At 39.4% G+C, this 27,297-nt stretch overlaps 2 protein-coding genes across 2 annotated transcripts in view; one reads left to right on the plus strand and one right to left on the minus strand.

Moving 5' to 3' along the window:
• Positions 1-301: 301 nt before the first annotated feature.
• Positions 302-4,757, plus strand: napgb (N-ethylmaleimide-sensitive factor attachment protein, gamma b). The gene is made up of 12 exons (XM_034556355.1): positions 302-507; positions 796-863; positions 961-1,045; positions 1,138-1,155; positions 1,245-1,275; positions 1,373-1,482; positions 1,705-1,771; positions 1,876-1,946; positions 2,291-2,369; positions 2,663-2,742; positions 3,019-3,148; positions 3,648-4,757. The coding sequence occupies exons 1-12, from the start codon at positions 452-454 to the stop codon at positions 3,786-3,788; spliced, it is 936 nt and encodes a 311-aa protein (XP_034412246.1). The 5' UTR covers positions 302-451; the 3' UTR covers positions 3,789-4,757.
• A 585-nt stretch (positions 4,758-5,342) lies between these two features.
• The window catches only part of LOC117747063 (piezo-type mechanosensitive ion channel component 2), a 74,275-nt gene continuing 52,320 nt past the window's right edge, over positions 5,343-27,297 (minus strand). Inside the window, 30 exon segments of the mRNA XM_034556459.1 lie at positions 5,343-6,921; positions 6,924-6,953; positions 6,956-7,053; positions 7,668-7,860; positions 8,397-8,476; positions 8,628-8,747; positions 10,022-10,191; positions 10,804-10,893; positions 11,150-11,338; positions 11,657-11,804; positions 12,786-12,944; positions 13,324-13,535; positions 13,613-13,760; positions 14,409-14,541; positions 14,774-15,077; positions 15,504-15,686; positions 16,027-16,285; positions 17,351-17,838; positions 17,840-17,993; positions 18,985-19,158; positions 20,345-20,538; positions 20,671-20,837; positions 21,366-21,443; positions 21,549-21,672; positions 22,556-22,654; positions 23,345-23,448; positions 24,634-24,702; positions 24,937-25,058; positions 25,899-25,988; positions 26,547-26,694. Coding sequence (XP_034412350.1) covers positions 6,803-6,921; positions 6,924-6,953; positions 6,956-7,053; positions 7,668-7,860; positions 8,397-8,476; positions 8,628-8,747; positions 10,022-10,191; positions 10,804-10,893; positions 11,150-11,338; positions 11,657-11,804; positions 12,786-12,944; positions 13,324-13,535; positions 13,613-13,760; positions 14,409-14,541; positions 14,774-15,077; positions 15,504-15,686; positions 16,027-16,285; positions 17,351-17,838; positions 17,840-17,993; positions 18,985-19,158; positions 20,345-20,538; positions 20,671-20,837; positions 21,366-21,443; positions 21,549-21,672; positions 22,556-22,654; positions 23,345-23,448; positions 24,634-24,702; positions 24,937-25,058; positions 25,899-25,988; positions 26,547-26,694 — 4,646 coding nt within the window. The 3' untranslated portion in view covers positions 5,343-6,802.

Below are 27,297 nucleotides of genomic sequence, written 5' to 3' on the forward strand. Positions count from 1 at the left end.
TATATTTCTGCTATCCAGCTGTATATAAAGTAGTTCAAAATTAGCTCCACCTATACAAGCTCCAACATTAATGTATTAATGCACATTAATTAATCACTAACTATAACCGAGTATAATATATATAAGTATATTTTGTTGCAAGAGAGAGAAATGGTCTACACATTATCTTAGCACACTTGTATATATATAATACATACAGTATATGTATCTATATATCTATATATAAATATAATACATATATAAATATTTATATATACCCCAAAAAACACAAATCCCAACACGCAGTGTCGCGTTACTGGTGTTTTTTGTACTCGGCGGCACCCGTAGCCTGCGACATTGGATGACGTTGCGCCCGAAGAAGAGTATCTTGGTAATCCAAACATCATCGACGAAGCAACATTCATTGTAAAATATCGGTAACAAATTGTACCCCATCGAGTTAACTAACAGTATGGCTGCTCAGAAGATAAACGAAGCTCATGAGCACATAGCGAAAGCTGAAAAATGGTGAGTTCCGATACATAATGTCGTCTCTTTCCTCACCAGGAAACGTCAGTTTGTTTTACTATTGATGCTAGCTCGCTGTAACGCAAAGGCCACTGTGGTGTTTTCACCGGGGGTTATGCGACATAAATGGACAGTATTTGTGCATCGTCACTTCACTACAGGTGGATGTAATAAACAACAAATGAGCCACAATATTGTCCTCTTCGGTAATTTATAATACACAGATATTGCAGCTAATTCTGCGTTGCTTCAGGTGTTTATAATTTGCTCATCATCATGTGTTTGTAGCTTAAAGACAGGTCTGACTAAGTGGAAGCCGGATTTTGACAGTGCTGCGTCAGAATACGCCAAAGCAGGTAATTCAAATGTTCGTGTATTCCCTAAATATGAAGTCCTCATTTAACAAATATCCCACATATTTATCGCAAACGGTCTGTGTCCTTTTTATTTTAGCTGTGTGCTTCAAGAATGCGAAGCAGTTTGACCAAGCAAAAGATGCTTACCTGAAGGAGGCTGAATATCACACGGAAAACAAGACGTATTCTTTCTGTCCTCGGTCCACAGTTACATGACACTAGACTGCTGTTTGTTTTCTATCTGTGTTTGTTGTTTCCTTAACTTGTCCCACAGGCTGTTCCATGCTGCAAAGTAAGTATATTGTGTTCCACCACGCTATCAGTCAGCAGTAAACTTTAAAAAAAACACTTGATTTATTCAAACTCTATTTCTTCACTCAGGGCTATTGAACAGGCTGGTATGATGCTGAAGGTGAGTGAATATATATTATTGACCTTAATAACAGGTATATGTAGGTAAAGCGTATGCAGCAGCGAATTATAATTTGATTGTGTTTGCATTGCAACAGGAACAAAAGAAGATGCCAGAGGCTATCCAGTACATAGAGAAAGCCTGTATGATGTACATGGAGAATGGGACTCCTGACACGGCTGCCATGGCTCTGGATCGGGCTGGAAAGTAAGCGTATCACCTCATTTTCGACATTTAAGAAAGTTGACCATACCTTAATTCCTCAACCGTTAGATTTCAGTCTTATTATTATGTGACACTGAACTTTTTTGTTCTGATGAAATTCCAAAAAAACAGGATACTGATTCAATGCCAGATTATAATGTTATTATAATCAAATATTGAGACTTTTCCTTTGATCTAAACACTATTTGTTTTATTATTCACCAGACTGATAGAGCCGTTAAACCTGGAGAAAGCTGTGGACCTGTATCAGAAGGCAGCTGGCGTGTTTGAGGTGAAATTGAGCCTTCGATAAAACCTGATGGCATTATTCAATTGATACCGATTGTGATTTTAAAACGATTTCCGCTTATAAACATCCATGTTTTCTCTCTTCAGAATGAGGACCGCCTGCGCCAGGCAGTTGAACTGCTGGGGAAAGCCTCTAGACTCCTGGTCAGGTTAAGAAGGTAAAGGAAATGAAAATAAGGGGAGGGGACATACTGTACTTTCTACTGTAGATGGTGTTTTTTTTATAAAACACAGGATCAGTTGTAGCTGTCTGGTTTCAGCAAATGCTGATGTAGAAAGCTATGGAGCAATTTGAAAGATAACTTTTATTCAGAAACCTCACTTGGATCTCTCCCATATATAATAATAATAATATAGTTTCAAATATTTAATATATTCACCTGCTAATGTGTAAAATTTGAAACAACAGCCCCAAACATTTTACCTGTGTCTTTTTAAATAAAGTTAAACTGCAGGACCTGCTTTTCATCATTCCTCACTGGGTTCGCTTCTTTCTCACCAGGTTGGATGAAGCAACAGTCGCTCTGCAGAAAGAGAAGAACATGTACAAAGAGATTGAGAACTTCCCCATGTGCTTCAAGGTGGGTTGTTGATGTCTTTAAATTATCTATGCACCTTAATCATTCATAGAATATTACCACAGTCTGCTAGAAATACATTACTAGTTACTCAATGTTGTGGTGTTATGCAATAGTATCGCACTTATGAGTTTTTGGATGCTTATGGACTTTTGTGGTCGTAGTTGTTCGTAGGATAAATTCATTATAAGGGTATTTTTAATAATCGTAAAATGGAAAAAATTAACAAATTAAATCAAAATATTTATTCAGTTCATATTAATCATACATGTTGGTCTATGCTTTTCATTCTTTAGAAAACAACTGCTCAAGTACTGGTTCATCTTCATAGAGGGGACTATGTAGCAGCTGATAAATGTGTCAGAGAAAGTTACAGGTTTGATTTTTTTTTTTTTATCACATTCTGTCTGTAATCTGTGGCCTGCTGGAACTACAAGGAGACAGTTTCCTTGTGCCTGGCATTAAAACTCTACCAGCTGACAGCTGATTTCCTTTAGTCAAACAGGAAACGTTGCTGCTTCACAGTCAAAAGTTGATGCAAAGGCTCTCTTGGGAGTTTGCTTACCTTTGTCATTACCTCACGTTTACGGTGTAACACTTCTGCCTCTAAAAACTGAGGATCATTACATGAAGTCCTGCTTGGTCTCACTAGCCTGCCTGGGTACAGTGGAAGCGAAGATTCCATTGCCATGGAAACGCTACTGCAGGGCTACGACGAGCAAGACGAGGACCAGGTCCACCGTGTGTGCAGCTCACCTTTACTGAAGTACATGGACAATGACGTGAGTACTGTTGAGACACACACACACACACACACACACACACACACACACACACACACACATAGATAGATATAGGGGTGTATTGACAGCAAACTGCTGTAGATGGCAGTGACTTAGAATAAGTATCTCTTACAATCCCATTTCAACAAATCCAAGTTATTTTATAGGTTTAACACTCAAAAAACAAATCTAATTTGCTTCATGAGGACGTTTTGCATGTGGTTTCATGATAAAATCATCACATTTTGTATTCAAATGTTGCTTAACTGGACTTGTGTGCAACATTACAACATCCCCTTTTTCCTGTAGAACCGTGTCCTTTTTTTTAAAAAACACTGTCAAAAGCACAAACAGAAATGCAGAAATGTTTCATATGTAATAACCAAAACTGTTCTAACTGTTGCAGAAAATGTACGGCAAATATAGTAAGAAGCTTATCGAGAAAATGTGTTTTCAGTGTCTTTAAAATCTGATGACTTTATTCCCTGATGTCTCGCAGTATGCTAAGCTAGCCATTTCCTTGAGGGTACCTGGAGGAGGAGCAAAGAAGAAGAAGGCTGCTGTTGCTCCACAAGGCGGTGCTGGTGGTGCGCCAGCTGCCGCTGAGGATGAGGATGATTATGAGGGAGGGCTGTGTTAGCCTTCAGCCTCCAGAGGGCCGACTCATCAGCTGCTCCTTCACTACACCCTCTGTGTAAGAGTTAAAAACCTTGAAAAATCCTTTCAGCTCTGAGGCCCAGGTGTGTGGCTGTTTAATCTTTATTGTGCAAGAAACAAGAAACAAGAAAAAGCAAATACAAAAAAAAAAAAAGTTGCTGCTGCAGAAGGGTCGACCAAAGTATAAGCAGCTTTTAAAATTGTTTCTTTGAGGTGGATCCTCGTGTAATGTATGAAACATGTTGTATGTAAATGTTCAATTATTTCCCGTCTCTGAAGCTGTACATTTTGCTCTTATTGTTTGTGAGTCTTCAGATTACTATAGGTATATTAAAATCAGAAATGCTCTGAGTTGATCAGTGTATAGGTGTTTATTTGTACAGTTAAATTATTCAGTATTCATGGCCGTAGCCTGTTGAAAATGTTACTGGAACAATATGCAAATCGGTTTGTTAATGCATGTTTGCAATAATAAAATAATAATAGTAAATCAAAGATTTGCGAATAAGGTTAAAAATGATTGACTCTTCAGCATTAGTGCTTATTGAAGTTATTGAAGACAATTTAAATAACAGTACAGTTCCTGATGGTGCAGCTTGTTGGCCATTTCACACTGGTGTGTGTGTGTGTTCTCTTCCAAATAATCATGGCTTTGTCTTTATTTCCAATTTCCACAATCCTCGAATTTAATGGACTAAAATGTGAAAATGTGATGCTTTCAATACTTTTTCTCCAATGATTTTGTGTAATTGTGATTTAGCTTATTGCTCACTATTAAGGACACAATTTACATGCCAATTAAAATTATTCTGATACTATATAACTAAAAAGGTGATAAAGGGACTGTTTACATTTTTTTATTTGTGCTGTTGTTGCCCACTACTTCTATATTCTTCAAAAGCATATCGCCAAACTTTGCACATGGATCAATAAACATTTCCATCGTGTGGCATTTGATGGTCTCTGCATTTTCTTAAAACAAGTTAGCCGACAGATTTACCAGACTAACAGCGGCTGCAGATGTCTACACCAAAATGGCCTCTGACAGACATGTAATGACTTTGTAGACCGATTTGTCTTTGATGCTCTCTCCCTGTTAAAGCGCACACACACACTCATCCATGCTACTTTTGTAATGCTCATATTATCCGTGAGGCATCTGTGCATTAGCAAGATCAAAAAATGCATTTGAGTGTCCATAAACGCTGCCTTTGGTGAAAATAAAAATGTGTGTCGCTTAAAGACACGTGTACAGCGTTTAATCCAAAATGCGTTTGGGCAATGTATTTTGGATTCGAAAAGTATGGGAACTCACTGAGATGGAGCAAAAATATGATCACTAATTTTCAAAAACTCAATGTATACAATGCGATCCATTCCACACTCTTAAACCACATACCATATACTTACATTTTGTTTTCCATTTGGGGGCGGGATCAGTTGATTGAGAGGGTAAAACAACCCTTCCCCACAAGCAAACAGCTGAATGCAAAACTCAACAACCTTTCCAGATGTTTTATTTGCAAATCTCTGGACCTCTATCATACCACATCACCTTAAACATACAGGTACAATTTCACATTTCATTCCACCGTGACCTGTCCCCCTTAAACTTGTATGTACATGTAATTAAAATTAGTCATGGCAATAATGAAGTTTTTTCTATCATGCTACAATGTCCTCTAATGCATAGCTCGGACCAAAGGGCTTCGTGTTTCAGCCCTTCGTGTGAGGAATCTGTTTTTGTGTCTGCTCGTTTCTACTTTGACGACTGAATGCACACAACGCGCCACAGTGTTCATAAGTATGAATGTTAAAAACAGCAAGAAGGTTCTCAAGTGATGTGCAAGAATCTACCACCTAATGCATGTTACCCTGATTCAAAAATAGACCTCTGCTGGTCTCGACTCTTGCCAACCTGTAGATGACTCCGAACATGGATTATTGGCAATTACGAGGAAAACAGTCCACAGCGTTAAATTGACTTTGTAATTCAGCCTTAAATCGTTTCCTTGTGCAGTAAACATACTCAGTGTCAGTCCCTATAAACAATATCCACAATAAAATGCATGCCATTTAAATAGTTCTCATCTTTCAATTCTTTTAGATCCATCAAAGCCTACATATTGTAACATATAACTCATACAATAAATATATCTGTGAAAAGAGCTCTTCCTGAGAAAGATATGCATGTAGTCGATAACAGTTCTCCTCATACAAAACAAAATAAGGCAAGTAAAGATTGTCTGATAATGTATTCTGCGTTGTGTCTCACATGAGGCTCCCATGTGACCTCTGACCTTTACACACAAAGAAAGTGGTCTTTATGTTCAAGTTTCTTGGCGTTTTCCCTCGGCGCACATTTTTCAAAAACCTGGGAGGAGTGAGAGCTCGATATTGCAGTCCAAGTGTTCCAGTTGGGAGACAATATGAGATTGTGCTCATGTGGTCATTATTGTGCACTTATTTGTTGATGGGAAGCCCTTAAAGATAAACGTTGCAGACAGTTTCTCTCCGCCTGTCATGCGACTTTGAAAATGTTAGAGACAGGCATGAAGAGCGATGAGGGTTCTGGGCATTTGTGTTTACAAACATACCTTTATGTTAGAGATACGACTTTAAATAACTTAAGAGAATTGTCCATAAAGATTTCTCCGTCTCCGACTGGACGCCAGCTGCTTGTTTTATCCACTGGATGCCAAACTGAGCCAGGTTTCGCAAGATAAATACAGCAAATCTGTTCTTAATTGTTCATAATATGACTGCAATAGTTGTTTTTTCGTCAGTTAATAGTAGAAAATACCAGTTTATAACTCAAGTGTGGCGCTAGTGCTGTATCTCTGCCATCAGAGCTCTGTGGAACAGGACAGAGTCGATCCTCAGCGGACTTTGTGCCCCCTCAGCAGATGAAACGCTGCTGAAATAGCTGCTCGCACCATCCGAGCGATCACTTCCGAATGAGCTCCGACCTTCTTTAGTCTACGTCTCCTCGACGTGTTACTGAGTTTTCTCTCTGGTCCACTTGATCATAGTCTCTGGAGAGCGGTAGAGGAAGATAAGTTTGGCGTACATGTCCTCTTCCAGGTCCAGCTCGCCCGTCTCTCGGACCAGGAAATGTCCGTGCACAGTTTGTGGATGCGGTCCACGTTGGCAGCTCCTCGAACATGATGGTGTGGGAGATGCCGCTGAAAAACTCGCGCACAAACTTGCCTATGACCAGAACCACAGAGGCATACAGGCCCATGATCCTAGAGAGGAAACAGAGAATGGGAATAAGACAACATCCTCTTCTGTATCGCGGTCCCGTCACATAGGTTGAGGTTATTTTGTGAATCTAACCGTTTTATTATGAATTTATAGTCCCATGTCTGGTCCCAGTTCATTTTGAATCCCCCCCCCCCCCCCCCCCCCCCCCCCCCCCCCCCCCCCCCCCCCCCCCCCCCCCCCCCTCACACACACACACACACACACACACACACACACACACACACACACACACACAAACACACACACACACACACACACTCGAGAAAAGGGACATACATGTTTGTGTATGCTGTCAATTATAATTTTTAGGAAAAAAGAAAATCTGAATAGGCAGGTCAGACTTAAAAAAAGAAGAAAAAATCAGCCAAGAAAACCCTTGGTTAGGAATCACTGTTTTCTTTTGTTTCTATTAACAAGTTAAAATCACCATGCGAATAAGGTGAATAAAAACCAGACCCTGATATGCTCACTGTGTGTACAGCTTTGAGTCTAACATGTCTAACATTTTAAATGTTTCTCGAATGTAAACGCAGACATTTCATTGAAGCGCCAAAGCAGGACAAACCATTCTCTCTATTTTGATATCGCCACATACCCATATCCCGCCAGAAAGCCCAAACTGGGCGGGCTGACTTTGTCGCTAAATACGTAGAGCTCCAAGCCTGTTTTGATTTCCTTATTTTTTAACGGGCCCTGTTTCGTCTGGTTGACAATCCACCATTCCTGGACCTGATCCTTGACATCCGAATCTCTCTCCAAGGTCAAGGTTATGTCCAACATCTTTTTATCTACAAAGATGAGAAATACAATCATGTTATTTAATCAGAATTTCTAAAAATGCAAACAATGTTTTGTTGGTTTAAAAAAAATAGAACACATAACAAAAAACAGGAAAACTTAACAAGAGAAAAATTCAAAATAAATAAGAACTTCTGAGAAATTGAACATTTAAATATATCAGTAATGTCATATTTCTACTTTACTAACAAGCATTATGTATCCTTATTTATCCATATTCTTTTCAAAGTCGCTGTGTATTGAATTTTTATGTGATATTAAAAAATATTAGATTATAATTATGGGAAAGGTTTTTCTTTAGAGACATTAATTCCTGTCTAATACTGGGCATTTTTTATACTCCTACTCTAAACGTACTGGCATTACATACATGTACAAAGACGATTCAGCACTTTATATTATTACAAAAGTATGAAAAGTGAAATGTTCCCATTAAAGCTCTTAAAATCCCTTTGCTGTCATCAAATCAAGTGACAACTTTGCAAAAAAGTCCAATCTATACATTGATAAAAATGGTGATGTTCACCTTTATAAAGATGATCAACAGACTTGGCATCTGAGTCACTGGGAGCTCGAATAAAACAAGGAAAGATATCTTCAAGCACCCTGCAGAGGAAGAAAGGCTGTTATTGCAGCAAAACACACTTTATTACATGAAAAGAAGGAAAGAATCTCGTCTGTGACGGACACGATAATTTAGATCCTGATTATCACATCACAGTGGAAAAGTGCAAAGAAGAGCCGGTGATGGACTCACACATGTGATTGGCCTCCTTTCCCATTCAGCAGCGCTGCGAGCTGCTGCTTTGTAACATTGTTTAGATTTGTCACCCGTTTTCCTGACGCGATTTCAGCCTTGGCACCAAAAGTGAGGTTTCTGAGACCACAAGGAGGGAAACAATACGCGTAATTCATTTGAAGGAGATATCACCTCATGTAACTGCAGCTGCTTGTAAGCGTACCTTTTTTTATGCAAAAATATGAATTGATTATTTGGATTAGATAAGATAGAACGGTGCATACAATACACATAACACAACATACCATTCAAATATTAAAAGATACAGTATATATATAATATACAAAAGTGCAAAAGGGAAAAAAATAGTAATAATAATAAAAGAGAGCACATTTGATAAAATAAGTGTTTCCTGGTGTTGTCATTCTGTGTTTAATGCCTCTATGGCATAGGGAATAAAACACTTTTTGATAAATCTTCCAGCTGGCTGTTAATTGAGGGAAGACGCCCAGGACTCGAGACGGGTGGATGTGAGCTATCTGCAGCCTTGCCGTGTACAACACTGTCAAATACATTACAAAGGTGTCTCTGTGAATCACCGCCACCGCAATAAGAACAATCTTGGTCAGATCTTTTTAGCTCTTTGCAAATGTGGAAGGAAAATGTGTTGTATCGTATGCTACCACAACATATAGAGGAAAGTGTGTTATACTTGTGCATAGTTTTATATTAGGCTTAAATTGCAACTGCAAAGATCACATACAGCGCACACACATCCATCTCCCAGACATGAGTTACAAGAACACCAGACGTAGCTAGTCACAGGGACCATGTGCTGTTCCAGTGTTAACCGGTAGAAAGAAGGCTGTAGAACAAGGTCTGGGAGGCTCAGACAAAATAACGATAAGAGAAGGACCGGGTGGGAGTGGACGGAGGCTGCACCTGCATTGAGTGTGATGTTATAAATTATATGTCTATTGTGTTTGTTCGCGGGTTGGGAAAGACACATGTGGAAGGAGGTGGTGGTCTTTATAACCGGACCCAACTCGAGTTATTTGTAATATGTTTGTTACAAATAAATCTAGGTGAATTGAACTCTGATCCAAACGCTGTGTGTCCTGTGGGTGTTTGATCACTGAGGTCCTGCGCGTGAGTATCCTGTGGCATCTCACTGAGCAGTCAGATAGGACATAGATACAAGTTCATACAGCATCAGGTTAAAAGATTAGTCAGCATCGATCTAGAAGAAAGACATCAAGCCACAACACACTCAAGCGAGAGTAAATAAATGTTTGCCCTTTTTTGTTGTACTTTGGGATTATCTCTGACTATAAATCATAATTCATCCACTTTCTTGTCACATAGTGACATACATGCAGACCTGGTGAATGGACAACGTGAGGGAGGTGTACCTTTGCACGAACCAGGACACAGTGATGGGGAATTCCTCCTCAGTCCCCAACATGTCTATTAGGTTGGATCTGCTGGGTGGACTAATAGTCCACAGAGAGTTGGAGTTGCCTTTAAGATCTGCAATGATCAGGTCCTCCGCCAAGTAGCCCTCCAGCCACTGCAAGGCGTCCTAACCACGGAACAAAATCACACAGTGGGAACATTATTTAAAATGTGCAATGTGGGGAATTCTTATCCAACCACATAGCGGTGTGACTCTATGCAGGGAAATGCTGGTTGGTCTCCCACTTTGGTTCAGAATGAAAAATCTCAACGGCAATCGGGTGGATTGACATTCAGTTTGGTTTAGACTTTCATGTTCCTCAGAGGTAAACTTTATTTTTTTATTTGTCAAAATATTTATTTTTACTTGTTTACTCTGAGCAGAATAAATGACTACTGACAGAACGGCAACTATCTTAATAATCAATAAATCAATCAAGATTTTTCGCGCAAATATTCTGAGCTTCCCTTATGTACAGCTTCTCAAGGATTTGCTGCTTTTCTTGATGTGATAATGTGAAAACCCTTTTTTGTTCCGTTGATAGAACAAAAACAAGCGTCTCGTTAAATCTCCTGAGCAGAACTATTTTAAATTGAAATATCTAGCGGATAATTATTCCCTGTAAAGAACTGTGTTGAGCTCGAGCAGAAACCAGATGTATTTTTCAATAAAGCGACTTCTAAAACAACACACACAACATCTGACATATTGTATTTGTTTTATATTTGTTATACTTACATCGCTGTCATAATTGCTCAAAAGAGTTTTATATTCATCTGCTGTCACGATCTGCAATTGCTTTTGCTGAGCACTCATGGTGAAGATGGGCTGTGAGAAGAGGACATTGTTGGTTTGTTTTTAGTAATTGTGTTTCCCAGACACACATTAAAATAAAAATGTTCCTAAGAATGAATCACAGACTTATTTACATCTACTTCTCAAAGGAGGCAGGATTTCATTTCAATGGAGAAGGATTTTAGCGTTTAGCTCTGGGCAGGGTTTCTCAGTAAAGCATATTTAAATATATATAGATATATAGCTTGTTTTGGCTCAAATGATTCAATAAAAGAAACTGTGACCACACCTGAAAGCCAGCCAGGGTGATTTCAAACGACACATCCAGCGGTGGGTTGACAGCTCCGGCTACAGACTTCACAAGGGACATGAAGAGCAGCGGGAACCAGACGATACAGATCAGCAGCACTATGATCATCCCTCCCATCCCGTACTTCACCACCTTCTTCTTCTTCTGGCCTCGCGGCTGGGGATACCTCTGCAGATGGATGCAATAAAAGGACAGTGAGATTACTTTTTGTAAAACTACTTTTTGTAAATCCATTAGAATTAGGCAAATAATTGGACCAGGATTAGATGGAGAAAAAAAGGAGGTTGAGTGAGGTCGTAGAATAAATATTTTTAGTACACTTTTTGGAATATTAGGCACCACAGAAAAAAACATATCCTTGTTCACTTATATACAGCTCAGTGTAGAAAGTGACAGCTCAACTGAATTTAAAAAAAGAACACAAAAGTACATTTCAGCATCAATTCCCACTTTTCTTCAGTACACTGAGGCCCCGATGATAAACACCTTCTCAGACTCTCTCCAGCATTTGAGGATAAAGATGTGAGCATAGATGTCCTCCACGCAGATCCAGCTGGACAGAGACAGCGAGGTGTCAGTCCAAACCCAGTCCATCACGGCTCGCAGCTCTGTTAGGAACGGCACCAGGCGGAAACTACAAACAGATACATCTTAGTTATTTAGGCCAAATTTGAGAAGGAAATACAATCTGATTCAGTATTTGTATTCAGAAGATCATGCTCAGGAATTTGTTCATTTTGTAAAAGAGTAAGACAGGCATTATACGCAATGGCATTAACCCATGGTTTTGGTCATTGCTATATGTTTTGACAAAATTATTTAGTACCAATAACAGTAAACAAATGTGTGTGTTTATGCGCACTCCACTAAGAGACCAACAAAGTAAATGATCTCAATTAAAATGATTTAAGAGTAATATGATTAGACAGCACTAAACGCTGTTGGTGACCACTAAACATTTTTACATACATATCTAGTGGTGGTAAGTATATAAGATGTAACACAATGGTTAATACATAAACTTTTAAAATACAACATTGTTAAAGACTAAACCAGTGGTTTACAACCTTGATGGCTTCTGACTTCTTGCAAAACGCAGTGTAGTCAAGGTCACATTTCAGGAGTTGTTAACAGCTCCCTCTTAAAATAGACGTGTCTATCAGAACTATGTTTTTTCTTCTTTCTTCTCTCAATAATTATCTCACAGCCCCTCTGGTGTCTCTCGATATAAAACTGTATATAAAGTAGTTCAAACTAGTTACATAAACCTGGTTTTACTAGGGTTGCAACTAATGATTTGTTTTACATGTTCTATAAATGTTAGAAAATTGGCAATGCTCACCAGAAGTGTACAGAGATCATGGTGAAGTCTTTAAATTGGTTGTTTTACCTCACTCACCAACCAAAATACAAGATATTCACATTTGAGATGCTGGAAACAGCAAATGTTCAGTATTTTTGCTTGAAGTGACATTAAAGAATTGAATACCCATGTATACAAAATAACCTTCCCAAAAGATCCTAAATAAATATCTCGTTTACACATCTTTTAAACTCCAGGTGTAATCCTGTCGTTCTCCTTCCATTCTTGCAACATCAGGACCGGTTTGCTCACCCTTGAAACAGGAAGAGGTTGACATAATTATGGCTTTTGGTGAGGAAGTTTCCCAAAACGCGGGTGGGATAACCACAACGGATCTGATAAGCCGACAGCCCGAAGTAGAGGCACTTGACAAAATACCACATTTGAGCGACTGTGTTCTCCTGGAACCGCCTACGAGGGAAAGAGAAGCAAAATTGTTTGTAAAATTGAAGTAGTCTGGATCTTTTTTTTCATTTATAGACAGCACAAAGACTCAAATATTCTGATTTGTTTAAGGTTTTGCAAACAATAAAACGTGATTGTAAAGAAAAGTAGGACTGAACAAATTCCTTTCAACTGTAAACCATTCAGAATCAAACATGGGAAACAAACAAAAAGATTGATAAAAAGTATGCACCACAGACACTAAACCATATTTGAAACTAAGGATAGTGTCACCTAAGGATAGTGTCACCAAAGTACATCAAAATATTAAACTTTAATCAGGACACTTACTGACCTGAGATTAAATACAAAACGTATCCAATAGGACGGAGGATTGAGCTCTTACTTGTCTGTGACTCCTGGCAGGATAAAGAACATCCAGAAGTGGATGCCAAAGACCAGGAGGACCTGGAAGATAACTTTGCCCGTGACAGACTTCCTGAGGTAGAGAGCCCGGTCCACCACCATGGTCCCAAACTGGATCAGAACCATGACCAAGAAAGGTCCCGGCACCTGATCCTCCGACAGCGACGATGTGATGTCTGCAGCTGAGTGTTTCTAGAGAGAATAAAATACATGTTAACTTAGTCAGAAGTGATTTTATTTATGGTTTTAAACCTGATTCTAAAACTTACACCAAACGCCCAGAATCCAAACACAATGATGATGAAGTCGACTGTGTCAGCGAGGAACATCAGCACATAGACATCTGTGACTGCGCTGTACTCTGGGTGGATCAAGTTATAGAAGAACTGCCTCATGGGAAGGTAGATCTCCATAAACCTGTGAATAAACGTGTAAATTATTCACAAATGTATGATTTTGGTTTATTCTTAGTTATCCGCATGGCTCACAACAGCCTGGGTCACATTTTTAGATTGAAATCTTATCATATTAGAAATGCTATTTGTGGTTATTTAATTACAATAATTATGATTTAATTCTTTAAATCATATTCTGTCTGATGTTTGTAACGCATCGTTAATGCAGCCTATCTTGGCCAGGACAGGGTTAAAGGGTCCAAGAAATACATGTACGTTTTCAGACACCACTGGTCTTATTAAGAGATATAAATATTTTTTCAACTACTGCTGCAGACGTAATATCGCAGAAACCGCTTGTGATTACATTTAAAACAGTAACATGTTTTGATCGTCTGTTGCAGCACTTACCAACATTACACCAACTGGTCTAACGGGAATGCTGTAATTAAAGGTCTAAATTTAGACCTTTGAAAGGTTTTAGCTGCTGTCTCTCTGATAGGATTATCCATTATTCGTCCAGAATACTTGCGGAGCACAATTCTCATCACCGCACTCAAAGTGACAACCTTTCTTGTATAATTACAGTGAGGACTGTTGGCCAGTAAGCAGCCGTCGGTGGAGACACCAAAAAAAACTACTTTTGTGAACCAGCTGTGCTTCATTGTACCGCTTTGAGACGACAGCTTTTCCTTTGAGGAGCTGCTCCCTCAGCTTCTCCATGATCATCTGTTTGCGGGTCTTCTGATCGACGCCGGCCTCACTGCCGTCCCTGTAGCTGCCTTTGCGGGAAGTCGTACTTCCTGTTGAAACAATTTACATTTTGAGCTGTAAATGAGGTCATGACGAGGCGTTGAGTCCCTGATGAAGCTTAAGATACATAAACACAGAAACTTAATCCAAGGCTAAAGACATTAGACCACAAGACAGGTTTCTTTGTGACACAAGCCCAGAGGATTTTTTCCATTTATTGTTGTTATGATTGTTATTGTTAGTAGAGGTTATGCTTACTGCAAAATAGACAATGATTCTCACCTCTCTTGGACCTTGCAGAAGTGTGGAGTGATCGGTGAGAAATGTGCGAACCTCCGCTGGAGCTCTTCCGACGCTGGTATGTCTGCTGTTGCGGGTAGTGCACCTGGACATGTCCTGAATCAATGGAGGTCCCAAAGTTCATGGATCTCAAGGTGTGAGTGGAGCCTCTCCCCTCACTCATCAGTGAGGAGGCGTGTTCAGACCCCATCTCACTCCCCTTGTCTTTCCCCTCGTCCTCCGACTCGCTCTGACGAGAGGGCTCTCTCTTTTCTTTGGGGTCGTCCTCGTCCCAAAGGCCGTGGCACTGGAAATGAAAAGAAGAAGAATAAGGCAGGGATTTGTAAAGGCTGTGTCATATTTTAAGCCTAGATGAATTGAGGGTTTGGTACAGGGAGTGCAGTCTGGTACCGGGAAAGAGTTTCTTTAATTTGTTGAGAAAGAAGGGGAAAAAAGAAAGAAACAGATGAAGAGAAATGTTCTCAGACTCAATGTCTGTGCAGCAGGAACACTCATCTAAATTGCTCCTGTTGCTAAAAGCTAATCCTCCATGACGGCCGTGCAAGGTGCCATATTAAATTTAAACATGATACAGTCAGATGATGCAATCACATGTGAACTGTGTCTGAAGTGACAGAGAAAGCATACATTACATAGACTAAACACATTGTGTATATGTGTGTGTATATATATATATATATATATATATATATATATATATATGTGCAGCAACCTTCAGAATGGATCTGTGGAAGAAGAGAGCCAGTAATTGGACCAGGTCGCAGTGGAAGTAGCTATCCTTCTTCTCCACTCCAATGATGTTGTGAGGATAATATGGTTTACTCTTTTCAACACTGTTGTGGTGGTCTAAGTCTAAGAAGCCAAACTGGAAGAAGTACTTGATGACGATGGTGACCTGGAGGGGAAACAAAGCGGGTGTCAGTGAAGCTGTCAGGGAGTTTTCCAATGAAATATAATAGAAGTGAATACTTACTCTTAGACGACAATGCAATAGTCTGTTTCTTATTTTATCTGTCCATTAATATTTGCAATCAAACAGATAAATCTTTTTACTCATACATGTTGGATGTTATTGTCAAGTGTGTAAAGAGTAAAGCTCTCTGAGCTTGTCTCAACTTTCTGCCGGCATAAACAAGGTGGTCCAGTCCTCCGTACCAAAGCTTTATGCTCAATTGAGATATCCAACATATTCTCACTAAGGCCAATACAAAATGTCCCTCCGTATCTGACTGTACCTCAGTGTAGACGATGGCAGTCATCCAGTAGCGCTTGCTGGGCCGGGGAACTGACAGCATGGCCCAGAGGAAGATGGTGGTGGGAAGGACCAGGGTGATGCAGGAGGCCGATACCATGTGGTTGACGATGATGACCAGGTAGCACACCATCTCAGAGTTGGCCACCAACATGTTGTAGAGGGCGTAGCAGAGCTGGAGGATCAGAGGCTGTTTTTGATAGAATTTATCCGACCGCTCCAGCTCCTCATCATAAAACATCCTGAACAGACATAAAGAGATGGATTGATTTGTCGTTTGGTTAATTTTCTAATTCTAAAAGATTACAGAAACATGAATATCTGTGTTTATCTGGGTTATTCGTGATTCATAAAAATGCCTGCAATCATGGGTGGATTACTGAATGTGCCCCTGGACTTCACCCATAAAATGTAACTTAAAGAGACAAACAACAACAAAGAGATTTAAAAGACCACAAAGAGACACAAAAAGGCAACAAAAAGATACAAAACAACTACAAACAGATGCAGAACAACCGCAAAGAGACACACACAGACTACAGAGATTATATCATGTCCAGATTTTATCTAGATTCAACCTGCATCCTAGCTGTTGTATGTGGATTCAAAAGCGATTGCATTTACACTTGTCTTTAATGTGGTCACAATGCGCCTCTGACCACCCCAGAGGTGATTTGCTGATTGGATAACAATTCATCCTCCATGCGTTTTGGGTGCATTTACACATGTGGTCATGATTCAATTGCAAAAAAAACACATTTTAATGGAAGGTGTGAATGGCCATAAAGAGACACCAGTCATCCAAAGAAACACAACAGGACAAAAAAGAGCAAACAACTACAAAAAATCGTCTTGTTCCTATGTAGGAGGGGGTGATGATAACATATCTGTGGCCAGGTCTCATATTCAGTTTCTCTTCAATCACAGATTGTCTAAGCGAAGAGGACCTACAATTCTGGCTCATATTACTGTTAGTTTTTGTTGTTGTTGTTGGGATGTGCAGCAGTTTATTTTAGTATAATAAAAGCTAGGTACTGCAGTGTAACTGGAGGTTAACGACATACATACATATATATATATATATATATATATATATATATATATATATATATATATATATACATATATATATATATATATGTATACATATATATACAAACACAATGGAAAGTTTTAGATATTCTGTAATACAGAAACAGTTCAGAAAGTACTCAGCAAGTGAATAGGTCGATACCAATATCTGTGGAAGACACACACTTACAGGACAAACTAGATGCTGAACAGGTTTTGGTAGTTGTTGGACTTACTTGTTGAGCAGCAGTTCGCTGGCGGTCAGCTCAGTGGTCATAGAGGGCAACATGATGTCTGACCTGCTGTCTGAGCGGCTGTCAGAGGTCATCACCATGCGCCTCTTCCTGTCCATGTCACTCTCGTCATCGCTAACTTCCAGGCGGTCGAAGCTGACGGCCTTGCTGTAACTGGGAGGCACGTCAGCGTCAGAAGTTTTAGAAGCATCTGTATCGGGAGTGTAGAGCAGCCCTCCTCGCCCCTCTGCCTGCATGAAGTCCTGCTGTTCTCCTCCATCCTCACTCTCAACGGTGAGGTATTTCTCCTGGCCAGAAGGGGCAGACTTTGTCTCCTCCAGCCTGAGAGAGGGGCCCTCATCTGGGCCTAAGGATTCCCAGGGAGCCTCTTCTCTCTTTTCTCTGAGCTGGTCTTTTGGTACCTCCTCACCCTCCTGGCCCTCACTCTTCTCCTTTGGTTCGGCATCACTCCAGCCACCGCCCTCGGCCCCCCTCACTCTCATCTAGCTGTTGGGATTCCCAGAGAACCTGCTGCTGCTGCTGCTGCTGCCGTTTGTCTTCCCCTTGATCGTGCTCATCCTCCACTTCTTCTATGGTGTCTGTGGTGCCCTGTCTGGAGTAGAGTGTGACGCACTGGGTCGCTTCACTGCAGGGGACAAAAGCAGCAGGGATTGTGTCAATCTACGCTCGAGTCTATCCCTTCCCATGGAAATAAAACAATAGACACCTAATTTTACACAGAATAAATAAATAAAAAAGATCTGCTCTTTTGCACATCCTCAGCAGGTGCCAGGTGTACTGATATGTATTGCTATAATGTACCAACCAATATTTATTAAAGCCTTTTCTATTTCAAACTGTCCACTACCTTCTTTTTTCTGAAAAGGAAAGCATCTATAAGCAGAACATTAAAAAAAAGTGTTTTTAGTTAACAGTATTTGTATCACCTATAAAGACATATTTTATTACATTTTTGTATTTTACAATACTATATTGTCATTCACTATCATCACCTCCAAGATATTATGTATCTGACTTGTGTGTGCTCTTTGTCTATCCGTCCACAGTTAATCTCGCACACGACTGGAGTTTATTATTTTTGTGCTCATTTATGACTACTCAAGATCTTCGCATGGTTGCAGTGATTCATATTTTTTTTAAACATATTTAAATGACCACACGTTGTATCATGTTTATCATTGACTACAGCAGTGGAAGAGATGAGAAGAGAAGAGATCTGCACTCTACGGCGTGCACTTTTCTATTTATTTTGATACAGTTGTTGACAAATTGAACAATAAACACCTATATCTGCTTACAACTAAATAATTAAAGTAAAGTGTTTGTTGTTGTTGTTGTATGAAGTGCTGTGTGTCTCAATGATCACTGAAACAAGAAAAGTGTTTCAATCCTAAATTACAGACAGACAATTTCTGAAGAGAAACAATCCAAGATCTGTAAAATTGTTTTTCATATCACTATAACTGGGTGAAAACCTTCCATTTCAAAATGAAAAAAATAAACATTTGGAGGAGTCTTTTGATAAAACAGAGGTCAGGAGACGTGATGGATCGTCTTCATTTCCGTGACAATGAGAAGTAACACGTGTGTAAATGGATGATGCAGACACCAGGCACCTGGACATGAAGCTGCTGCAGCTGTCCACTGACGAAGTGGACACGTCCAAGCTGTACATCTTACGCAGTTTGGGCCTGGCCCGCTCGCTGGTTTTGGGAATGCACTCTGGCATCCCATCCAGGTCTTCCAGGGTGGATTGGCGAGAAAACAGTGTGGTGGCCTCAGTGAAGGCGCTGAGAGATGGTGAGAGTGACACATGGAATGATTAGTGATGAGAAGGATGAGGTGAGATCTATGTTAGGTTTCCCCATATAAATATAAATATTATATATATATATAATCCTGAGATGTGGCAAAGATTGAGGATGAAATGGCTCAATGTGATGCTATTGAACTACCTCACAGCTGTCAATGGTTGCCGTTACACCACAAATGGGAGGTGCAGACCTCTTTGGTTTTGTTGGCTAAGGGTTTGAGATATCCGTCTCAGAGATGTTTGCCTCCAATACAATGACGGTGACTTTGACAATGACATTTAAATACATTTAAAGAAAAATACAAAATGGTAAATGGACTTGTAAAACTTCTGACCAGTCAAAGCGCTTCCACACTACATGACATCATTCACATATTCACACACATTCATACACTGATGGGAGGGGCTAAGGGGCCACCTGCCCATCAGGACTAACTAACATTCATACTCCGTAGGCACAGCTACGGGAGCAAAGTGTCTTGCCTAAGGACACATTGACATGGGTGAGCAGAGCCGGGGATCGAACCGTTGATCCTCTGACTAAGGGACGACCCTGCTCATCAGTGAACCACAGTCACCCTACAACGTCCCGTTTACCCTGAATAATCCACACAACACACGCTGTAGGGACTATTCCTTTTGCTGAAAGTAAGTCCAATGAAACGGTTCACAAATCTCAAATGTTGTTGTTAAAAATATATGTGATATGTCTCAAAACCTAGAAGAAATACAACCTCAAACTATCTGCAAGAGGGAAGCAGGAAAAACATGAATGGGAGACACCTGTGCCAAAATGTATCCACATGTGGAGCTACAATTGATGATTCAGAGGCATGTTTTAGTAATACAAATTTGTACAATTTGCAATACAAAAAACAATAATCTGAAACATATTGGTGTCCAGTCATGCTTTAACAAAAAGTGCTTAAGTATATGAGTTTGAATTGTTTATTTTACACTCGCTAAATCCCATTCCTGTTCACTGAAAGCTTCTTTTTTTTAAATTCACAACCTAAAAACAAGGCAGAAAGTTCAGAGAACTATAGAAGAAAGAAGTCTTGAAGCTAGAATATATTCTTTTGCAGTCTCGCTCACCACTTGTGAACACTCCCTGCAACATTTCCTGACTCATTTGGTCTCCCATGATGCATTGCTGTGTGTACCTGGATATGCTGTCTCTGGAGGCTGTGGAGTCCTGGCTCTCCATGGGGTAGCCTCTTCGCCTTCTGTGGACCCTGGCGGAGCCCGAGGCCGACTCGTCCTCACTTAGCTGATCCAAACTGGCCTGCCTGGACATGTTGAGCCTCATGGCCTTCTGATAGTAGATGTGGATGCTCTCTCTAGATGGCACGTTACCCTGGTGGGAGAAGAGGAGTTAAACAATTACTGGTTCTCTTAATTATACCAAAGTTCTTCAATTGGCTTGTAAAATCTATTTAAAAAAAAGAAGAAAAAAGAAAACAAGACAAATTCCAATTAAAAAACGAACCTTTTTGACCTCTCTGGTCAGCATGCATCGCTCTATCCGCAGCACGGTAGAGATGTCGATGTACTCCCTGCACATGTCATTCATCCACTTGGTGAAGCTGTCCACCATCGTCTGGAAGAGCACCCAGGTGAACTTTATGATGTTGAACACTCGCTTGATGATATTGTCTAACACAAAACAAAACACTCATTAGTTCAACTTTTCAGGGCGCAGTAAAGAATTGCAAAGTGGCAGTAAGAAAAAGCTGATTGTTTAATGCCAATGTGCAGAAATTGTGGAAACTGACATTATAAAACTGTACAGAGCATATTATTAACCATCCTCCTGTCTGTAGAAGAAATGACCATCAAATAACAATGTTGGAATTTTTCATCTAAAGCGGCGTCCTTATCAAAAAACAGAATTTAATTTAGACAAGCCAGTGAATCAGTGGAATCTAAATTAGGGAAAACAGAAAGTAATTTACTTTCTTGCAGGTAACAACTTAGTGATTGATTCTTTCCATTCTATAATTTTCTAAGAGGCCTAACTCATTATCGCCCATCAACCCCTCTTTTCACAACCAAAAAAAAGAGGATAAAAACTAACATACAATAGTGATCAACACTATATAAAGCAGGAACTTAACAGCACAAAATCAAATCCATCATTCTTTGAAGATTCATAAAACCATTTTCTTAAGGAGAAAAACCAACCTGGACCACCAGACGTCTTGTTCTCTTCCTCTTTTTCTTGCCCATCTGAGAGCTCACCAATCTCTACGGTCACATTACCTGCTGGAGTACAGTAAAGACATCTCATTATGGTCGAAAGAATGACATTGAAAGTCATTCATTCACACTGAGTTAAGTTTGTTTCATGTGAGTTGACTTGCTTACCATTTGTCTTGCTTTTTTTACTGTGTCTAACGCCTTTGGTGTATTTTTTCCAAAATTTGCGTTTCTCTTTCCCTCGTGCCCTGAGGGCCGCTTTGGGGTCTGTGATCCAGGCGTGATAAAGAAACTAGAGAGCAGAGAGAGAGAGACTTTAGTATCGATAAAAGGATATGACAAGTCACTTAGGTAAATTATGCAAAAGCAACAACAAGCATTTTATGGGGGTGTTGCACATTTTAGTCTCTCAATTACAATTCATGTACTCTTTAAATGACAACAGACCATTTTCAAAAACAATACATTAACGATTTAAAAGGATTCCAATATAACATTTCAACATATAGCTCACACTGCTTCTCAGGAGCAAACTCACATAGCTGCTCTGAAATAAATATTTTTCAAAAACAGTCCATTAAAAATTCCAGTAGAACCTATATAAAAAACACATTATCTGCTATTCCTGGCGATCTACCGCCTATCTCCAGCAAGTTTTTATACTCTGCATTGTTAGAATTCATGGTGAGATATTGCTGAGAATTAACACATTTTCGGTTATTGAACGGAAACATGCACAAACACAGAGGCAAGGTCCAAGCATCACTTGCACCATTACATTACATGTCATTTTTTTTTGTGAGTCAGGCACCACCTGACTCACTGACCATAATAGCTCACAAATGCAATGCTCACAGGAGTAGACACAATGAAAGGGTCAAAACAGTCAGGAAACACATAACCCAACCAATATAATGTCAGCCAAATGCTCCAGTTCATGCAGACCACGTCAAGTCAAAACAACATGCAAAAGAGCAAAGGCCATAGCATATCTATTCCAGTTTATGTTAGATGATTTATGCCAAACTAGCATTTGCTTTTGATGTGGATAAACTCATCTAGCAAGGTGCTGTGTGAATACACACCAAACATGAGCTGGAAAGGCAGTTTGCTGGGGCGTTATTAGTTACTTTAAGTGCTGTTCATACAGAAAGCATGCTTGTGGTGGTGAGTACCTTGCCTGCCTTGACTAAATACTGCAGTATAGTTTTAGGCAGCTTAATGATAGACTTGGGCAAGGCCAGAAGAGCAGAGACAAACTTTCCAATAGCTCGCTACAAAGAGACAGAGTGGGAGAGGATTAGTAGAAATTGGTTTCATATTATTAGAAATACCAGAGGTTAACTTATTTTCAGATTTTACATGTGAAAAACATAAAAAAATAAAACATAAATAAAAAAGATAAATAGATGGCTTGTGATCTTTTTGACTGAAAGTAGTGTCTAGCTGGAGCCTCTTGTCACATTTCAGATCTCTGTGAGTCGTTAGTTTCACAAAAGACATCTAACCTTCTTACGTGGTTTCATTCAAATAAAAGTTTGAGGGCCAAAGAGGTACAATTATAATTGCTTTAAATATTTTAAAATAAACAAGAATTAAAAAAAAAAGGCAAAAAACATATTTTGGGTTTACTTTTACTTTTGTACATTACTTCACTTCAGTACTTTTACGTTTCCCCATATAAATATAAATATTATATATATATAATGTAATGGAGTATTTTTACATTGTTGTAGTACTTTTACTTAAGCAAAGGATCCGAGTATGTTTTCCTGCATACAGAAAATATAATGAAGTAAAACTAGAACTGTTAAGTACTTGAGTAAACATACATTATTATTTACCTCTGCTGAATGCAACATCCTCATCAATAATAAAACATGTATTTGATTAAATAACTGTGACGGAGACAGAAATACAATCTTGTTTCTCACTGAAACTGATTAGCCACTAGTGGAAGTCACCTGAAACGCAGACTTCTTTGGCTGTTCATCGTTTTTCTCCTCTTCTTCCTCCTCCTCATCCTCACTGTCAGTTTCAAACAAGTAATAGTCTCCACTTCTAACCACTGAAGGGGGCAGAGGGTAAAGTGTAGTTATATTCAGTCAAACGGAGGCTGAAGTCATTCATCTTTTTTCAAAAACATTGAAATTAGGTTCAGAAAGGGTTCCCTGGCTGAAGATGCAGGAAAATAAAACCACTTACCGTAAAAGTCTGAGAAATTCACTACTTTTAAACATCTAACTGAGTCTACAGTAAGTTGTGAAATAGACACGCATTTAAAAACATCAGAGACATGTAAGGATGAAACAGAAAATGCAGAAAACACAATGTTACTGATAGAACTATGAGCACAAAGCACAATGAAGGTCGTCAATTTAAATTAAAAATTATTCCAGTAAGCACAGTCGCCTTCAGGCTACTCGACAGAGGAAGTGACTCCTGTTTACAGTAATTAAGTGGGATAGACAAGGCTGACTTATGTCCTTGAACAGAATCGCAGTGGGCGGGAGGTGAGGGAGGATGCTGGGATATGGAGATGAAACATCAGATGACGAAGAGATGAAATGGAGAAATAATTTGAAAATGTCATGTGGGGGTGTAGAATGACATGAGACATGAGTTCAAACCAAACAGGCGACCACTATATTGACTCACAAAGATGCTGGTATTTGTTTTTTTATGTACCACAGAGACAGTAAAGGTCGTCATTTTATATATCCAATCCTTTTTTATTTTCTCCTGTTTGGTGATCATGTCCACAGGCAAAGAATGAACAAACCCTTCATCCTTTATTCCAGTACTGAGAATAAAGACGAGTCGACTTCATATCTTTGCATAAAAATGTTTTATAACAGAGTGATTCTCTACTGTGGGCTCTTTAGGTGAGACCGAGGATTATGTTTTAAACAATGTCAAGTACAAACCGCCAGACATTAGTCATTTTCTCTTGCAAAAGTCTCATTGTGTCTATTTAAGGCAACCCTGCTCTGCACCGATACCGATACGGTTTAATAGATCATCTGGAAACTGAAGAGCCTCTCCACACAGAGTGTACACGAGAGCTACAGGTAGTAACGAGGGCCCTTAAATAGAGACAGAAAAAGACTAAAGTCTGATTGGAGCAAGACTACTGTGTATTGGTGCCTTCAGAGCCCTGGGGCAGTATGGGAATCCTCAGCGTTCTGGTCAAGGACACAAGGGCCAATCAGAGTGGAGGAAGAGAAAAAAGAGGGTTGGGGGGTCAACCTACTGGAAGCATGGTCAACCCACGGCCTCCACCACTGCTTTTTTTTGGTCTTGGCTTTCGTTCGCTGTGCTCCTAAAATTTCACAAATACATCAATGCAACATTTCATAAGAAAATGAATTCTTCTGCAAACTTCAAGGCATTTTTTTTACTCTATTAAGCTGCTTTTTTTTTTTTTTTTTTAGATCAAAGACAAATGCAAATACATCAATATACAACATAAGTTATGAATTAGGTTATGAACATGTAACCTCAACACCAACTTTTCTAACATTGACTGCGCAGACAGAGTCAGCCGTCGTCATACCGTCATCATCATCCTCCTCGGGGGGGACGAGGGTCGGTCCGTCGCCAGACTCCTGTACAATGCTCAGCATCCTCTCCTTGCCCCTCTTAAACTTTTGCTGCCTCACCTTAATGCGCTCCATCCTGATTAGATCAGAGAGGCAGTGAAGAGACACAAAGTATCGACACAGAGGAACATCACTGACGGCTTAACAGACTGACCATAAACATCTCCAGGCTTCATATACAAATTAGTGTACATTATGAAACAGTGGAGTGTTCATTAGAGCGGGCGAGTGGATATTATCAGAGCTTATGAGTAACTCCTGAGATAACATGTAAGTGGAGGAATACATTGACTCTATGTAGTATGATATACGGAAGCAATGGCTTCCTGGAAACAGTAAAGACCAGGACAGGAGTTGCTTTAACACAGAATAGATTTTAAATGGCTTTCTTAATCACGTTTACTTATGCACTAAATTGAGACTCAAAGATATTCAAAGTCAGGATATAGACATAATCATGTTTAAGTAATTATATTCTATAGTCAAGAAATTCCATGAAAAGACAAAAAACAACAATGCATTCTATTTCTAAGTAGTGCCTGTGCGGCAGAAGCCCAATATATATATTATTGAGCTGTGCCATAGAACTCCATTATTGTACAACAAATATTAAAAACACATCAAAGAGCAACACCGTTGCACTGGGTGACATGTTTCTTGATTATAATTAACACGCACATTTAATTGGTATTAATTGGAATTTAAGAGGCACTGGATTATTTACACATTATTATATTGATATAATCAAGTGTGTTATTAAGGATATCCTTTGTTTTCAAATACCACGGTTATTGTCAGTACTGGTGTACTGCTACATTGCCACTTCAAAACCTCCCCTCGTGTTGCATAGAGTGCACCTCAACACCAAACCACAGCACTAAACCACATGGAGGAAGTCAAACAGTTGGAGTCTCACTGTCTCTTCAGCTGCTCCACAGATTTGCGCTCTTCCTCCAGTCTCGCTCTCACCGCCTTCACTATCGTGGCCTGGAAAAGCTCCGCCCCTCTGAAACACAACCAAAGGTTGAACACAATCAGAGTCACTGTGTGAAGGCTTGATCCTACCTCACTATTTACTGACCAAAAGAATATTCCCTCTCTTTGGAAGCTGAAACAATGTCACACAACCCTTCAACGGGTTAGTTGATTCCATAATTATCCAATTATGATGTCACTATATTGAGCAAGTCAGTCGCAGAAGGAGCCAAGTTGAATTTGACTGATCGTAATGAACTGCACATGTTCTCTCAAGCATTTTTGTAATTACTGTAGTTTCTGTTGTTTGTATAAACAATTATAAACACTGACAAGATGCATATATTTCCAATTATACTGACATAGAACTCCGGAGGATATTTGGGATTTGGCAGACGTGTTTTCTTAATACACATCACTAGTTTTAGATTTTTCCTTCCCTGTGCAGAGTCTGTCCATCTTGCTCTTTACATGTTGTAACACTTTAGACCTTGTAGCATCAGAGCGCTCTTAAATCAGATTCCTAGACCTTTTTCACAGCAACCTTTTAACATGTCATGTCAGTAAAAGCTCTGCCTCAGCTGCGTACCTGCACGCGAGGATCTGCGACGCTCTGATATCAGCCACCACGTGGAGAAAGTAGTAGCTCATGAAGACACGCCTCTGCAGCAGCAGGAAGGCAAAGCAGATACTGTCCCAGATGATCCCGGCCTTGCTGCTGTTCAGCTCACATATCTCTAATGATAGGTGAAAGTGAGGACATTTATGAGGGTTAATTATCAAGAATGTTAATGTAGACTGTTTTTACTACGGAAGCCCTGAGATGCAGGTGAGAACAAAAACAATTTGTGATATATTCTTTTAAAGTCTTATCTAATTGAGGTGAACAAAAAGGTTTTGACAAAATAATCTTTTTAATTTCCTCAAAAAAATCATCTGTAAGACTGGTAGGAAAAAAAAGGGTTCTATTTGCTGTTGAAAACATAAATTATATTATATATGAGTTATATTAAGAACATGGGATATTGGTGACCGCTAGCCTCTTGTGGCCGAAATGAGCTCTATTTACATTATCTATCTTTGTTGTTTGCTGCTACTGGCTCGCTGTGGGCCATCAAATGAAATGTCGTTGTATAACAACAATGACAATAAAAATCTCTTAACTTTATCTTAATAATAATAATAATGTGAGAGATAAAAATAAATTAAAAAAAGTAAATTTGAAAACTTATTTCCCCCACCTGTTTCACAGATGACCAAAAAAGGACAGAATCTAGAAAGATTATTTTGGCAAAACCTTTTTTCCACATGTTCTTCAGTCATAAACGCAGGAGAAAGTT

The sequence above is a fragment of the Cyclopterus lumpus genome, chromosome 17 (assembly GCF_009769545.1).
Source record: "Cyclopterus lumpus isolate fCycLum1 chromosome 17, fCycLum1.pri, whole genome shotgun sequence".
Taxonomy (NCBI): domain Eukaryota; kingdom Metazoa; phylum Chordata; class Actinopteri; order Perciformes; family Cyclopteridae; genus Cyclopterus; species Cyclopterus lumpus.

Excerpts from the sequence above, each read along its gene's own strand:
- napgb (XM_034556355.1), top strand. The coding sequence starts at position 452 with ATGGCTGCTCAGAAGATAAACGAAGCTCATGAGCACATAGCGAAAGCT. Across the intron at positions 1,772-1,875 it reads AGGCAGCTGGCGTGTTTGAG|AATGAGGACCGCCTGCGCCA; the intron begins GTGAAATTGAGC and ends TTCTCTCTTCAG. Across the intron at positions 2,370-2,662 it reads ACTTCCCCATGTGCTTCAAG|AAAACAACTGCTCAAGTACT; the intron begins GTGGGTTGTTGA and ends TTCATTCTTTAG.